Raw genomic sequence first — 16,530 nt, 5'->3', positions numbered from 1 at the left:
GCTTGCACAATTGGCCAGGGTGATTCAAAGAACTTGGGTAGAGCCTTCGTTACCAGTTGACTGTAAAGAATGCGATGAAGGAAGAGATGCCCAGGGCAAGGTATTGGGGGGGGTGCGTGCGGAGCTTCTATGCCCTCCCTGCGCTTGCCACCTCCTCAGTCCCTCCACACCTTCAACAATCTGCATCCCACTGTGTAGTGGTTCCTGTGGAGGTTTCATGATGTAGTCACAATTGATAAAGTGCTGCTCACAATTACATCAATCTCCTCTGCAGGGAAGTCGGAGGTGGGGCTGACAGCTTCAAACCTCTAGCCAGCTCTTAGTCTTTCTGGTGACCAAAGACTCCAATCATCCTTATCACTCAGGAGATGCCAAGGGTATTAGGAGCTCTACGACGGGAACTGGGGACAAAGACCAAATATCTTTCTTATACCACTCCGTTGTGTTTACCAGCCTTGTAAAAAAAAAAAAAAAAGTGTGTGTGTATATATATATATATGTGTGTGTGGTGTGTGTATATACACACACCACACACACACATATCCTAGAGACACCCCCCCCCTTATGGGTTTCAGCCTTCCTATTTCTGGCTCTGTGCACTCTCCATGTCCCCTTAAGACACTGACCAGGAACCTCTGATTTGTTATTCCTGAGGCCTTGCCACCCATCATCCATTCCTCGGTGGTAGACCTCTTTATCCGTCGCCTCCAAGTAAATTATTCATGGGAACAAGTATTCTCCCATCACGGGGGCAGAGGGCCAATTCTCCTTCCCCTAAGGACCTTAGGGTGTCAGTGGTAAAAATGGACTTCAATGGCCCAAGCTCACTGCCATCGCCCTTCACTCAGGCATCCCCTCCACTCTCCTGCCCCCCTCCACCCGACCCTGGCCTCTGGCTCACTGAGCGCCCAGAAAGAACTGGTCATTCTGAATGCCCGAGGGAGGCCTGGTGGCTCTCATGGGAAACCCTCAGAGCACAGGTCTGGACACCCTGGAACGCAAGGCCAGCAACTTTACTGGTTAAAATGGGACGAGGGCTAGTTTGAAGCCCTCTGTGCGCTCTGCCCTACTGGCTCCCAGTCCCCCTCCCCGCATGTGCCCCACAAAATAAAACAAAAAAGCAGAACTACAGCAACAACCCACTGAGGGTAACAAAGCTTTCCTTTTAGGTCATCAAGAGGTCTTCCTTTGGAGTCAAAAACCTCGTTGCCCCCTCCCTTTGGGCCTTGCTTATCTGCGGCCCCCAGAGGCTCTCCGACGGGCCCGGGGCCTTAGACGCACACAGGTTGATCCGTGTTTAGGTCCCAGCATGTGGCAATGTGCTCCACTCTGATGACACTTTTCGTTTCTAAGAATAGAGCCGATGAAGTAATATTGCAACTGACGTTCCGGGGATTTGATTGGATAAGTGCATAAACTGTGGAGGGAGCAGGAGGGGGGGTTCTCCGGCCGGATCACATTAGTATTCCCGTCCTATCAATGTGCGGGGCAGCGCACAACGTCAGGCGGCCCGACTCCCTGCGTCCGCCAGTCCCGCCACGGATTCATTTGGGATCCTGGAGCAGACGAGCCCGTAGAGACGGGGGATCAAGGCAGCCTATTAGAGCCGGGTGCTTGCTTCGGGTGGGGGGGGGGGGACCGCCAGCCCTTCCAGGCCTGGCGACGCGGGGAGGGAGGGGAAAGACGACGGAGCGGCGCTGCGCTGCTGCGGGAGGACACCGGAGCCAGAGCGACACTCGTCCCCCCACCCCACCCCCCACCCCCACCTTGCAGCGCAGGCTTTGAAAGCTGCTCGCCCATCTGAATGGAAACTCAGAACCGCCTGGCGGCGCGTTCCTCCTCGCCCAGCCTCGCGGTCCATGCCGAGGGGGAGGTAGTGCGAGCCCGCGCCGGCGCCCAGCTCCCGGGACAGGCCGGGCGATGCTGCTGAGCAGAACTTGACCGAGCCCGTCCGCCGCCGCTGGTGGAGGCGATGCTGCACGGCGCCGCCGCCGCTCCCCCGGCTCTCCCGCAGGCTCAAGGTTACCCGCCCGCGCAGCCCGCCCCGAGCCTGTGAGCGCCGCGCCTCGCCTCCCGGCTCCGGCTGCTCCGGCTGCTCGGTGGCTGCTCGGCGGCTGCTCGGTGGTTGCTCGGCGGCTGCTCGGAGGCTGCTCGGCGGCTGCTCGGCGGCGGCGCGCAGGGCAAAGACCGGGCCGCCCGCGCCGGGGCGCACTGCACCAGCGGCTTCGGCTTGGTGGATGTGTATGCATGAGTTCTGCACCGAATGGGCGCAAAAAGCGCCCCGGCCGGTCCACCCGCTCCTCGATCTTCCAGATCAGCAAGCCACCGCTGCAGAGCGGAGATTGGGAGCGCAGGGGCAGCGGCTCCGAGAGCGCCCACAAAACCCAGCGAGCCCTGGACGACTGCAAGATGGTAGGTGAAAACTGCGCCTTTTTTTTTTTTTTTTTTTTTTTTTTGGAGAGGAAGGTGGGGAAAATCTTGTCTGTGAGTCGTTTGCTTGACTGCCAGCCACTCCCCCACCCTCGGCTCCTCCATGCCGATCACGTGCACAGGCACTATTTTTAAATCTGCAGTCCCCAGATGCGGGGTGAAAACCCGGGTCGCGATGGCCCCGCAAAGAAGTGCCACGGCCAGGGTCTTGGGGTCAGCGGCTGTAAGTCATGCCTCTACCCCCTCGGAGGTGAGGGTGGGGGGTGGGGGGACGGGGGATGCGAAAGACACGGTGAAGTGGCTTGCTCCACCAGGGAGGGAAGGGATGGGAAGGTGGCGGTGCTGATTTGTGGGGAGACGGCAGCAAATAAACCCAAACAGAGCACACGGGGCGCTGCAGAGGGGACGAAGGTTGCAGCGCAGAGGCTGTGGCCGGGCTTCCCGGCAGGCTCCGGAGCGGGAGTCTGGGTTTCAGTGGCCTGGCAGGAGGTGCCCAGTTTCCCTGTGACAACCTGTCTTGGGCCTCTGTCCCCTCGCAACTTCAGATCTCTCTCTTAACTGTGGTGCCAGGGAGCCTTCTGCGTGAGAGTTCCCATCCTCGAGCTCTAGGGACCTGGGAGTGGCATATGCTCTCGCTGTCTCGGGGAAACTGAGTCTAAGGGACCCGTGGAGGGGGTGGGGGGGATCCGGAAATAGAGCTTCCACGCTCGGACTGCACGATGAAAAATAAACACTTGCCTTGGACAAAGAGAAACTTCCCACCTTTGTGCCTTGATCTTTGAGTAGTCTGGAGTGTGGGCTCCTGAGCTGGAGACTTGTGGAGTTGGCCGCAGGGTCGCAGAACACCCCTGTTTGTGTACACCAGAATAGGACACGTTGGTGAAAGCGATTCACTTCTTTTCCAGCTTGTCCAGGAGTTCAACACGCAAGTGGCCCTGTATCGGGAGTTGGTCATTTCTATCGGGGACGTCTCTGTCAGCTGCCCCTCGCTCCGGGCGGAAATGCACAAGACAAGAACCAAAGGCTGTGAAATGGCCCGGCAGGCACACCAAAAACTTGCTGCCATCTCGGGGTAGGAGACTCTTTGGCATTATTTGGTAATTCAGACACATGATGCGTGGAGGCTGACAGTTCTTTACAGTGGCAGAGACCTCAGAGGTGATCTCTGCAAATCTGAAGTTTTAAACTCCTCACCCTGAGATCAGGATTATTTTGAGAGCCATAGAAAGACTAATTTCATGCCAAATTACAATCTGAAGGTTGTGTGATCCTTGAATATATATTCGTAGATTCAAGTTTGGGGTCATTAAGTGATTTCTTAAAAATTGACTTTCAATATGCCGTCCACATATTGAAACCCTGTGCTTCAGATTTTTCTGCGGAATGTTTGGCTGTCAAAATGAAGTCATCACACCTCAAGATTATTTGTCATCTGCTGCTAAACATCTCCTGCATGAAAGGCTAGTTCAGTAGAGAGAAAATCTTTGCTAAATCCTAGATTTACTCAACTATTTATACCGTGAGATAAATTCCTGTGATACCATTTAAAATAAAATCCCTAAAATAAAGTCTTGGATATAAATTACTCTCCTCATTGTACTGTATAAGAGGAAAGTTTTAACAGAAGAACATTTTTGTGAAGATTGGGGAAATTCACAAACCCAACTAAACCTAGGCTGTTGATGTGCCCCTCCCCATTATTTTGTATTTATTTTATCACCCTCATGGATTCCCTGTCCTAATTTAGATGCTGATGCAGTGAGCAAAAACTTCTCTTCTGAGATCCCCCTCTACTTTTTCCTGCTCTCTCAATATCAGGAAAGAAGTTAGTCATGGGTTTTTGTCAACAGTCACTATACTCAAATAAGAATGTAGAGCGAGAAAACACAGGAATCCTTATGGAAATACGTTAAGTGTTTGATTCCATTTGGATACAACCTTTATCTGTTTATCTGTGTATGTCTGGATTACAATCAAAGTGCAAGTCTTGTAGGCTAAACTGAAAATGTTGCAGATTGATCACATATAGGAATTATATCTCACGTATGCATTTGAAAGAATCACTCTTTGCCATCTTTAATGCCAACAATATATATAATGCCAATAATATGTATGGTGACCACTATTGGTATATATAGAATAGAAAGCCCTATGTTGCCTTTCTCAATAACTACACTTAACAAGTGGCGTCTTATATCATGAGAAAAGATACACTATCTAATGCCCTTGATATGAGACATAAAGTGTATTACAAACCTATCTCATTTGGTAGAAATATTTAGAAGCTTTATCCTTTTCTGCTTTAACTGTCACACTGTGCCTAACAGGAAGTGAATCTGGGATTCCATCTAGGATGTGGAAAGGGATTCAGTGTTTAAGGAGGTGGAAAGGGAGTCAGTGTTTAAGGAACGTAGGGAAGAAATGCAGCTGTGATAAATCCCAGACAATAAGGGAGGTAAAACAATCAGAAACACAAAGGGGGATAGCGGTGGAATAAAAACTGTAGGGAAACAATGATTCAGAAGGGAAAACAGATTTAGAACAGGAAATTTTATGCGCAGAGCTAAAAACTAGCAGCTTTGTCAATCTTGTGTCCAAGGCAGTATGATGTATATTGAGGATCCCTCTAAGGGGAAATGCAAATTGATGACATGTTCTAATCACAGAAGATAGACCAGAGAAAGAAACAAGGAGTTCAATTTAGTCTATTTTACTACACACACAAAATTTGGTTCTTCCAAAGTTTCAGGAAAGAAGGAATCTGAAACTACTGGCTCAAACTTGAGTTTTGAGGATTTGAGATGGATTTTATATACTCAGGGGTTGGTAGCCATTTGCTACTTATTTTTGTGTTTCCTGAAGGTTGATGTTATTGGGAACAGTTCTGTAAGTCTTAGTGGGAAAAAGTGTTGTTCTTTGAGCCTTGAAAATGTAAGGCCAACTCCGTACAATGTTCTAGAATAGAATCTGAAGTATTTCCTCCTTAAAATAATGAACACAATTCAACCTTCTTTCTGAAAAAAAAAATAATAAATGACAGCATTTTAACTAAAGGAAATCCCTTTAGCTTCTTTCCATCTAGTTTTCATTAATGAAGGATGTGATTCTTCTTGGTGGAACTCCGTTCCTGACATTGCTAGTTATGTTGGCTCTCATGTCAAGCTTGACGTGAAAGCTAGTAGGGGACCTGTAGCATTCACTTTAAAATCTGAAGCAGGGTTAAGAAAAGCAAAGGTTCTTGGGGGAATGGAGACACAAAGACTGGATTTCTTGAGCACTCATCCCTTGCCACTTAATTCATAGACTAACCCTCAGACGGAGAATTATTATCCTTCTTCTTACTGTTGGGTCTCAAAAAGGTTAAGAAACTTGCCCAAAGTTGCACAACTAAGGCCTTGTGACTCTGATTCGGCCCCACATTGTGTGCTTCAGAAATTCATGATCCTTCCTCTACATAATGCTGCCATTTAAAAAGGTATTATGTAAAAAGGAATGAAATACTAAAACACACTAACATATGGATGAATTGCAAGAAGAGTTTGCTCAAAGATACCAGTCACAAAATGCCACGTGTCATGCGATTCCTTTTACATGAAATGCTCACAAAAAAGCACATCTATATGCACCAGAAAGTAGATTGGTGGTTACCTAGATCTGCGAGCGGGAACAAAGGGTCACTACCAATGAGCCTTGGGGTGACTTTTTGGGGTGCTGGAAGTGTTCCAAAATTGAAATGGGGTGATGATGATTGTACAACTATATAGTTACTAAAAAAAAATCATTGAATGGCACATTTGGAACGATGAAGTTTATGGTGAGTAAAATATAGCTCAGTATCTTGTAAAAAGTTATGATCACCATCACCATGAATAAGGACACTTGGCCTTATTTTCTACACACACAGCTTTCAGTGAAAGGGGTGTGAACTCTAGGGCTGGGCGAACAGAACCCCCAGCTCTCCATGCATTCATCAAGACACCAGCCTGACAACTATTACCTACACACCAGTACTTTGCTCTGAGTAGGAACATAGGTGGGGCAATGGCAAGACCTGAAGGAGTAAATGAATTGACTTATTTCCCAACCAGCACAGACCACTCCTTTCCTGTTTATCACCTGGCTTTGGGGCCAGAGGAGGGAGTCTGGGTTGCAGGTAGCCAGGGGAAAAAGAGGAGGAAAACCAGACAGTTGGGATTAAGCCAGAGTTGCTTACACCCCTTCATCCCTAAGTGACGCCCTCAAGGGATGGTGGCCAGGAGCGATGAAAACTCCCACCGTGTTTCTCACCAGCTGGCCCCGGGTCAGAGGGTCATTGTCACAGAAGTCATCAAAACCCCCTTCCCAAACTGTGTCTACATCAGCTAAAGTTGCAGCACCACCTTTTCTTTCGAAGGCAACTGATGTCTTCTGGACAGAGCCAGCCAGGTGGATCCCAAGTCTCTCTTGCCTGGTTTGAGGAACCACAGTTACTGTCCCCTCATGGGGCTGATCCTCTCCTTACTATTCAAACTAAGAAAGGCCTCAAAGGTCACTTCCTAGAATGGTCCCCTGACTTGTGTTTTAGCAGCAGAATCTTCTTTCCAACTAAACGTGCAAAATCAGACTTAAAAGGCAGATCAAAAGTGGCAGTGCTGTGCCCTGCTTGGGGTGTGTGTGTGTGTGTGTGTGTGTGTGTGTGTGTGTGTGCGCGTGTGTGCGTGCATGCATGCGTGCACACCTCAGGGATAGGCGGCTGCCAGGCTCAGTGTCCTTGGACTCCCTTCCTAAAATGACTTCTGAGACACCTTTGAAGAATCCCTAGGACTTAGCACCATTGTCTTGTTTTGTATTGAAGAGATTCAGAGGATTTTGAGTGACTTCAGAGGCAAGGTGGTTCAGGACATGTGGAGACTGAGCATTGAGGCAGAGAACCCCATTCCGTGACCTTGATGGAACCACTTCACTGTGTGAATCTCACTCTCCTCCCCTGTAGTCTCAGTGTGCTGCTCCCCGCCGGGTGGTTGAGAGGGTTTGTGGGGCCAGGGCCATGGCTCCCAGTGTCTAAAGGACAACCCTCCAGTCCACGGCTATTCTAAGCCTGGAACCCAGGCATGTGGCTCCCTGGCCTGGTGCCAGGTCCATGAAGCATGCACATCTTGAGGACAAAGAGAGGAGCACCCCCTCCGGGCTAAGGAGCAACCCAAGAAGCCAGGACCCTCTAGCATCAGCTGAGACTGGGATCAAATCCCAGCTTTACCACTTGCTAGGAACCCGTGCATGTTGAGCTACACACGGCTTCCCAGGGTGGCAAAGGTGAGGCAGGTGCACTGGCATGGGTACGTAGACTTGGCCTGTGCCCAGATCTCAGCCCAGCCCTTTTACAAATGGTGTCACCCTCTCTGCCTCAGTTTTCTCGTCAGAGAATGGGGTGAATAGCAGACGGGACTGAACCATACAGCGTCGTAAGGACCAAGTAAGTGGACAGACACTAACCACTGAGACTGACTAGCACACCGTTACACTATTATGAAATTCAGATTAGCGTTCACATAATTATTCACAAGACTTGCAAAATTCAAGACATCCTGAATACTTAATATGAAAAAAAATTTATCCATCAACTATTTTTCAAAAACTCGGGTTGAAATTAATTTATGCTTATCGTAGGTCTTTATATTACGTTTGGAAGAATTTTCTAGGTTGAAGCTTCCCAGATGACTCTCAAAAGGCTATTTTTTTTTCCTTTTTGAGAGCATAAGGGGGAGGGGGAGAGGGAGAGAGAAATCCAAGCAGGTTCCTCCCAGCACAGAACCCAATGTGGGGCTCGATCTCACGACTCTGAGATCATGACCTAGCCAAAACCAAGTAGATGCTCAACCAAATGAGCCACCCAGGCGCCCCAAGGCTTTTTCTTTAATACTTTAATATGGATAAGTGAGGGTTCCAAAGTGGTTTAGAAAGATGTTCTTCATGCAATGCCTGGGTGGCTCAGTGTTTGAGCATCTGCCTTTGGCTCAGGGTGTGATCCCAGGATCAAGTCCCGCATTGGGCTCCCCGCATGGAGCCTTCTTCTCCCTCTGCCTCTCTGTCTCTCATGAATAAATAAAATCTTTTAAAAAGCCTTTGTATAAATCAAACCATATTCCTCATAAATTATGTCATATTTGTAAAATTTTTTGGCCTAGCTCTGAAACAGGCTGTGTGACAGAGGACAGGCCTGTTACATTCTTGGTCCACCTCAGGGAGAGCGCTGAACTGAATGACCTGTCTTCTGGCTTCATCATTCCAGTGTTCTGTGTTAATTCAGGCAGAATCACACAGACTATGGTTACAGAACTAAGATATAAAAAATAAAATAAGTATTATGCATGAAGTTTGAATTCCAGAGATAATTTGTTGAGATATGAACATACTATGGCCACAAGAAGAATCTTAATTTCCTAATGGCTTCTGAGAACAATATATTGAATATCATGGATATTCATAGCCAGAGATTTCAGATTTTTCTTCCAGCAATTAGTTTCCTGACCAACCATGCCTAGTTCACTCTCCTTTTCTGCTTCTATCTATCTCTCATGGTTGTTTTTTTTTTTCCACTCCTTTTCCTCCAGTCCCACTTTTAGCTGGTTCTTGTGTGTTCCTTGTTCTGTTTGCTAGGAAGTCGGGAGAGCAGGGAGAGAGAGAATTCAGTTTCGCAGCTCACTCAGTAATGCTTCCTTTTCACACTGGGGCTGAGACAGCAGCCAGTACGTGGGGTGGGAGAGTATGGAAGTGCTTGGTGAGCATGGAGGCAGCCCTCACAGCTTTCTTAATCCACACGATGGAGGAGGCCTTATTAGTACAAGAGGCCTGGTTGGCAGGCATGCCAAGCCACCCACTCTGTCCTATATGTTCCCTTTCTATTACAGGTGTTTTTGCTTTAAAAATTTTAACTCTCACTGGTCAAATAATCAAAGGGAAGCTATGTGTGTGCCAAAAGAATATGCTATCCATCAAAGGGAAGGATGAGCGAACAATTCTATTTTAGTGTGCTAGGGTTGCAGTAACCAAGTACCATAGGCTGGGTGGCTTTTAAACATCACCAAGTTCTTGTCTCACAGTTCTGAAGGCTACACATCCAAGATCAAGGTGTAGGGAGGCTTGGTGCCTTCTGAGGATTGGGAGCAAAAATCTGTTCCTCTCTCCTAGCTGCTGGTGGTTTGCTGACAATCCTGGTTGTTGGTTCCTGGTGGTTGTTCCCTGTTGAACCATATCTGTCTTTATCTTCACGTGTCCTCCTCCCCGTGTATGTGTGTGAGTCTCAATTTTCTCTCTCTTTTTTTTTAAAGATTTTATTTATTTATTCATGAAAGAGAGAGAGAGAGAGAGAGGGGCAGAGACACAGGCAGAGGGAGACGCAGGCTCCCTGTAGGGAGCCCGATGTGGGACTCGATCCCAGATCTCCAGGATCACACCCTGGGCTGAAGGCGGCGCTGAACCACTGAACCACCCGGGCTGCCCTCAATTTTCTCTTTTTATAAGGAAACCAGTCAAACTGGATTCGGGGGCCTAACCTATTTCAGTAGGACCTCATACTAATGGAACTAGTTACACCTGCAACAACGTTATTTCCAAATAAGATCTCCTTGTGAGGTACTGAGCACTAGGACTTCACAGATGGATTTGGGGCTGAAGAGACATAACTCAACCCAGACTCAACTCAATGGGTCCTTTGACCCATCTGTAGGAGAATGCCTACTTTGGGTTGTTGGGCCCAGTGGGAATAGAGGTAGAGCTCTACCCAGCACTTTGTACCTTTTCTCAACACTTCCAAGTCTTTGCTGGGAAGTATAGACTTCCCAGTGCCCCATGCTTTAGAAACTTCATTTAGCTCATGTAAGAGGTGAGGATTGTGACCATGGACTAGATCACTTTCTGTATGAAATGCATGGGGTCCCAAAGGTACAGAATCCCCAAAGTGGTCAGCACTTGGCTCTAACCCATTGAATTACCAGTGAGTAAACATGGAAGAGAAAAGAGGGACCAAAAATCCAACTGCAGGAGATGTTGTGGGGGGGGGGCAAGGGGGGGCCACATGACAGTTCACATACATGGTGTTCATTTTCTCTGGTCTGTGTGGCCAGAACTGGGTAGGTGCTGGTGGTCCTTCAGTGGTACTAACACTGTTGCGTAAGGACCATAAACAACTGACACAGTACTGACTCACACCAGATTAAATAACAGTCTCGTATTAGCCCCAAAATGCCAGGTGCTATGGGATCTAGACAAAGGCTCTCCCGTTGCCTGTTGAAGTTAGCCTTTTTATGCTTCGAACAGACCCAATGACCTTCACCCTGCTAGGACCTTCTTAACAAATGTTTCCCAGCTGAGAGAAAATTAAACTAAGATGACCTTGAGGGAAATTTATTGTCGCTTTATTTAGATAGTGAACTAGGAGAAAGCAAGGCGGTGTCTCATTCATGCTTGCACCTGGAGCGGCAAGTCAGTGAGGATATGTCCATTTTGTGCATTCGTTAACTTTACTTGGTATTGTAAAACCTACTCAGGCAAAGGCTTTGGTAAGAATTCATGAGTTAAATTAGCCAACATTTCGTGACTTATCTATTACTTTGGACCTTATTTCTTTCTGATTTGTAACTGTGACACCAGTATGTTGTTTATCAACAATAGAAGACTTAAAAAGCACACCTAAGGGGCACCTGGGTGGCTCCATCAGGGAAGCGTCTGCCTTCAGCTCAGGGCATGATCCCGGGGTCCTGGAATCGAGCCCCACATTGGGCTTCTTGCTCAGTGGGGAGTCTGCTTCTCCCTTTCTCCCCCACCTCAAGCTCTCTCTCTCTCTTGCTCTCTCTCAAATAAATAAATAAAATCCTAAAAAAACAACAACAACAACAACACACACCTAAGATCAATTTCATTGGCATGGGCGTTCATTATCACAGGGATCACCAGGCAAGGTGTATTTTAGGATTACTCCAATTCTGTTTCATTAAAGTCACTTGATAAAATATCACCCTAACATCTATCTGCTCCACGGATCCTGAATAGTTAAATAATGATTTTCCATTAGGATCACCTTTAAAAGCCATCCTTTAAATATTCAGCCCTTGAAAGTTTAATTGCGTCTCTTCTAAAAGGCTATCTACATAAAGTACAGCTCGAGAGCAGCAACTATATCCATTTATTTCCTCTGCTCTGCAAGACACGACTTTAAAAAAAGCAAAACCGGCATGAAGAATATTTAACTGCTTGTCTATATACATACATGCATATATGTATATTGCTTGTCTATCTATGCATGTATTTATACATAAACAAATACTAAAATTCATGAAATAGACTCTTGTTAGCATAAAGTGTCTGAGCCTTTACACTGGAATTGCTGGTTTAGCAAATAAAGGTTCCCCAGTCAGGTTAACAAAAATCAACTTCACACTTGCAGCAGTAAGGACAATAATCATCCACACCGATTTAATGGAGTTTGAGCACAAGGGGGAAATGCGTCCTAACCCAGAAGTCAAACCCCCTGTGTATGCTTTAGTTACTAAGGATCAGTGAGTCGGTAAATAATAAATCCCCTCACCCCTACTCGGTCAGTGAGCAAACTGTGATGTTTTATCTTGTTCGGTGTCTATTGTCTCTCTCCATATATATATATTTTGTCTCTCTCCGTAATTCCCCATTTCTGAGGTCACCCTCTTGGCTCACAGCCACCCCCCCACCCCAACCCCCCCAAGGCATCAACCATTGCACTATCTCCCAGCCGGTCTCTGTACCAGTTTTCCTTCACCTCTTCTCAACTTATTCACTAGTTCTAGACTAATCCTCTTATAATTTTCCTCCGATCTTGCCACTTCTTTGCCTTAAAACTTCAAGCCATTCCCCACTCCCTAAAGCAGTGTCTCTTCAAACGTGATGCTCCCCGGATTGCCTCTCTCAGAATCACCTGGCGAACCCTCACACCCAAAGAAGCAACATCTCTGGAGAGGGAGGGGTAGAAATTCGAATTTTTAGCAAGCACCAGCCCATCCCCCAGGGGATTCTTGAACATGCTAAACATGAGGCCCCATGGCCTAAAGCAGTGATTCTCAACTCGGGCTGCACGCTGGAATCACCTGGGAGGCTTTAAAAAATTGCTGATGCGTGAACCTCATCCCTCGAGTTTTTGATTTGAACTATCTGGGATGTGGCCTGGACGCTGAGATTTTTTTAAAGCTCCTCAAGTGGGCATCTGTATCAAACTGGCTTATACTTGGCTCCACTGAAGAAAAAAATTCAAAGCAGTTGCTTAAAGCTACCAGGGTTTATCCTCTCATGGAGAAGGAACCGTGGAATGGGAATTCAGAACTGGCGAGGTGGCTCTATGAAATCATTGCTCTATTGCCCGTTCTTAGCATATGCCTTCCACCCTCAACCTGCCTGTATGATGCAAGATTATGACAGGAGCTCCAGCCGGCAGTACAAATTCCAGGCCAGAGGAAAGGAGGAAGGGGGGTGGGCACATTTCCCAAGTGGGTCAGCTCTTAAAAAAAAAAAAAGAAAAATATTTTATTTATTTATTCATGAGAGACTCAGAGAGAGAGGCAGAGACACAGGCAGAGGGAGAAGCAGGCTCCCTGCAAGGAACCCGATGTGGGAGTAGATTCCAGGGCCCTGGGATCATGACCTGATGCTCAACCACTGAGCCACCAGGGGTGTCCCTTAAGTAAACCCAAACAAAACCTCCAGAACTGCGTCACATGGTCACACCTAACTACAGAAGAGATTGCGAAGTGTTTTCCTCTCTTTGGCACCTTAACTGGAAGGGGAAGGGGAAAGATGGACACTGGCCTACAGCAATCTCTGCCACAGCACCCAACCTATATTCCTGGGCTCTTCTCTTACCATCTGACTTGTAAACTCTTTGTTTACTCAAACCGGTCGACCCCTTATTCCCTAAAAGTATATAAAAGATGGTCCTATCCTATTTGTTCAGTCTGTGGGTTCTTTCTATAAAAGCTGATCCTGGGATCCCTGGGTGGCGCAGCGGTTTAGCGCCTTCCTTTGGCCCAGGGCGCGATCCTGGAGACCCGGGATCAAATCCCACGTTGGGCTCCCGGTGCATGGAGGCTGCTTCTCCCTCTGCCTGTGTCTCTGCCTCTCTCTCCCTCTGCGTGTGACTATCATAAATAAATAAAAAATAAAAATAAAAAAATAAAAAAGCTGATCCTGTAGCCGCTAAAAGAGATCATTTCCTCTCCTGGAGGTCAAGGTCTTATGTACAGTCTCATCAGAGCCCACCATGCTCCCCATACAGAAATCCAAAAGAGAAGGAGTCATCCCAAAGGGACTAACAAGTCTCTGCTGCTTTTAAATGGACCCACGGAGAAGATAAGTGGCGCAGGAACCCCTTGGGAGGGCAGGAAGTCAGGCAAGGTACCTCTGAAAAGGGTTGAGTATAATCTCCAGACAGGATGGGGATGGGATAGGGCCTGCAAAGAGTCTAAGCAGTGGCACTCAAGAAATCAATTCGAAAATATCTACCTGAGATTGGGTGAGATTCTTGTTGGAACGATTTTAGAACTTCCTTTAGTACAACAAAGAAAGAATTTCATCAAGGTGTTAAAATCTGATGAGAGAGAGGCAGTGTTTTCTGGATATAGGGATAAGCTGCAAGAGGACCTGTGATCGGGCAGCCCCAGTGGTGCAGCGGTTTAGCGCCGCCTGCAGCCCAGGGCATGATCCTGGAGACCCTGGATCGAGTCCCAGGTCAGGCTCTCTGCATGGAGCCTGCTTCTCCTTCTGCCTGCGTCTCTGCCTCTCATTCTCTCTCTGTGTCTCTATGAATAAATAAAATCTTTAAAAAAAAAAAAGAGGACCTGTGATCAAGATTATAATAAGGTCATTAAGAAAAACTGAACTTGAAACTCATCTCATTTAAACTGTGTTACATACAGCAGTTAGATCATAAGATGCATTTGACCCATTGTTTCCTAAACTATAAACCTGGCCAACACATGACGGTGTATTCTATGCGGAAATATATTCTTTTGCAACTTGGGGAAGTTTCCTCCCTTTCTGTGAAACTATTTATAGAGTATCCACCATATGCCACGTGCTTTTCCAGGTGCTGGAGATAGAGCAGTTCTGAACAAAATAAAGAAGGTTCTTGCATTCCTAGTGAGGACGATCAAGAAGTGCGATGGGTCTGAATGTCTGTGTCCCCACACAATTTCTATGTTGAAATCCTAATGCCCAAAGTTCTAGTATCGGTGGGTAGGCCTTCGGGTGGAGCCCAAGCCACAAGGGGGAACCCTCATGAATGGGAATGGGATGCTTATAAAAGGGGTTCCAAAAGGATCCCTCGCACCTTCCACCATGTGAGGTCACAGCCAGAAAGCAAGAGTTCTGAACCGCAGAGGGAGCCCTCGCCAGACCGACCATGCGGTGCCTAGGCCTTGGACTGCGCAGCTTCCTGACTGATGAGCACTAAATTCCTGTTGTTGTAAGCCACCCAGTCCATCATGTTTTTTATAGCAGCCTGAATGCACTGAGAGAAAGCAGGCAAAAGAGAGCTCAGAGAGTGATAATTACAGTGAAGAAAACAGATTATGATTAAAGAATGATGGAGGAGTGTGGGAAGTTATTTTCAGATGGGGTTTTCAGAAAGGCCCCTCCTGGAAGGTGACATTCTAACCTACTATTTGACCTTGACAAGGGGCCAGTCACATGATGATCTGTGAGAAAAGCACCTCACCTAGAGGAAAGACCACATGTAAACGTTCAAAAATAAACTGACCTCACCATGTTTAAGGAGAAAAAACAATTGTCTTTGGCTGCAGGTAACATAGACTGAATTTCAGCGACTTAAATACAGAAGAGTTTCTTTTCTCACATAATTAAAAACTCAAGGTTACAGGATGACAAATATTGGTTCATGATTCAAGGATATCAGGTATGAGATATGAGAGGCCCCAAGGTCCCAAGAATGCTGCTCCAGCTCTAGAAATTGTGTCTATGTTCCCAGCAGAGAGCAGAAGGCAAGAACATAACATAATTAAGTGCATCCCTTTCTGAAGAACTTTCTCAGAAGCCTCCCAAGAACGTCTATGAACGTGTCACTGGCCAGGACCCGGTCATGCGGATCTCCTGACCACAGGTTCATGATCTGACTCACATACACTTCTCACCATACTAACTGTCCAGTGAGGACAAAATGTTCCCAAGCTGTAAGCCAAAGTGATGCTTCCTGAGGGCCAGGACATGATCTTTAGCAAGACAAGGGATGGGAAGGGAGCCTGGACATGAGATGTGGGAAAGGGGTGCTACAGTGGGGAGAAAGAAGTGGGAGGGGATCCCTCAACATCCTCCTGCCCCTTTCTGCCCATTTTCTTCTTGGGTTGCTTGTTCATTCATTGATCCATGAAACACTGAACACCTACTCTGGATCAGGCGGTGTGCTAGGTTCTGGGAATGTAAAGATAAATAAAACACAGCCTCTGGCCTTGTGGAACTTACGGGCTAGCATCTGTAGAGACAAATCCTTGCAGAACAGGGTCATCAGCACTGCTATAGAAACATGCAGGTAGGGACGCCTGGGTGGCTCAGTAGTTGAGCATCTGCCTTTGGCTCAAGTTGTGATCCTGGGGTCCCAGGATCAAGTCCCACATGGGGCTCCCTGCATGGAGCCTGCTTCTCCCTCTGCCTGTGTCTCTGCCTCTATCATGAATAAATAAAATATTTTTAAAAACAATATGCAGGGGATACAGGACAGACATAAAGGAGGCAGCTATCAGCTCTGCTGGAGGGACCTTAGCCAGGAAACAAGACTTCATAAAGGGGATAATGGCCTTGGACCAAACTTTGAAGAACAAGTGCCAATGTCCTTTCTCTTCAATTTGTGTGGCCTCAGGCTTACTGACATGAGTAAACATGAAACAAGGGAAAAGAGAAACAGCAATGTCAATGTGCTGAGCACCAACTGTATGCTATACACACCCTTTGCACATACTACTTCACAAAATTCATGTATTGCTTTACACGTATTACTTCACGAGTACATGAGTTCATCTGAAAAAATACCTTCTTAGAACCCAGTGAGATGTTTTCAAGTCAGATATTTTGGTTAAGAATTGCATTTAC

At 47.0% G+C, this 16,530-nt stretch overlaps 1 protein-coding gene across 2 annotated transcripts in view; it reads left to right on the top strand.

Moving 5' to 3' along the window:
• Positions 1 to 2,208: 2,208 nt before the first annotated feature.
• The window catches only part of RGS7BP (regulator of G protein signaling 7 binding protein), a 101,922-nt gene continuing 87,600 nt past the window's right edge, over positions 2,209 to 16,530 (top strand). The window contains exons 1-2 of one of the 2 annotated variants that reach the window (XM_055332924.1): positions 2,209 to 2,412; positions 3,336 to 3,502. In XM_055332924.1, the coding sequence (XP_055188899.1) occupies positions 2,248 to 2,412; positions 3,336 to 3,502 (332 nt within the window). In that variant the 5' untranslated portion in view covers positions 2,209 to 2,247. Of the gene's footprint in view, positions 2,413 to 2,581; positions 2,654 to 3,335; positions 3,503 to 16,530 lie in introns of those variants that run through there. The other variant, XM_055332925.1, reaches the window with a different exon arrangement.

Source organism: Nyctereutes procyonoides, unplaced genomic scaffold (assembly GCF_905146905.1).
Source record: "Nyctereutes procyonoides isolate TBG_1078 unplaced genomic scaffold, NYPRO_anot_genome, whole genome shotgun sequence".
Lineage (NCBI taxonomy): Eukaryota > Metazoa > Chordata > Mammalia > Carnivora > Canidae > Nyctereutes > Nyctereutes procyonoides.
This window is presented reverse-complemented; position numbering and strand designations above follow the sequence as displayed.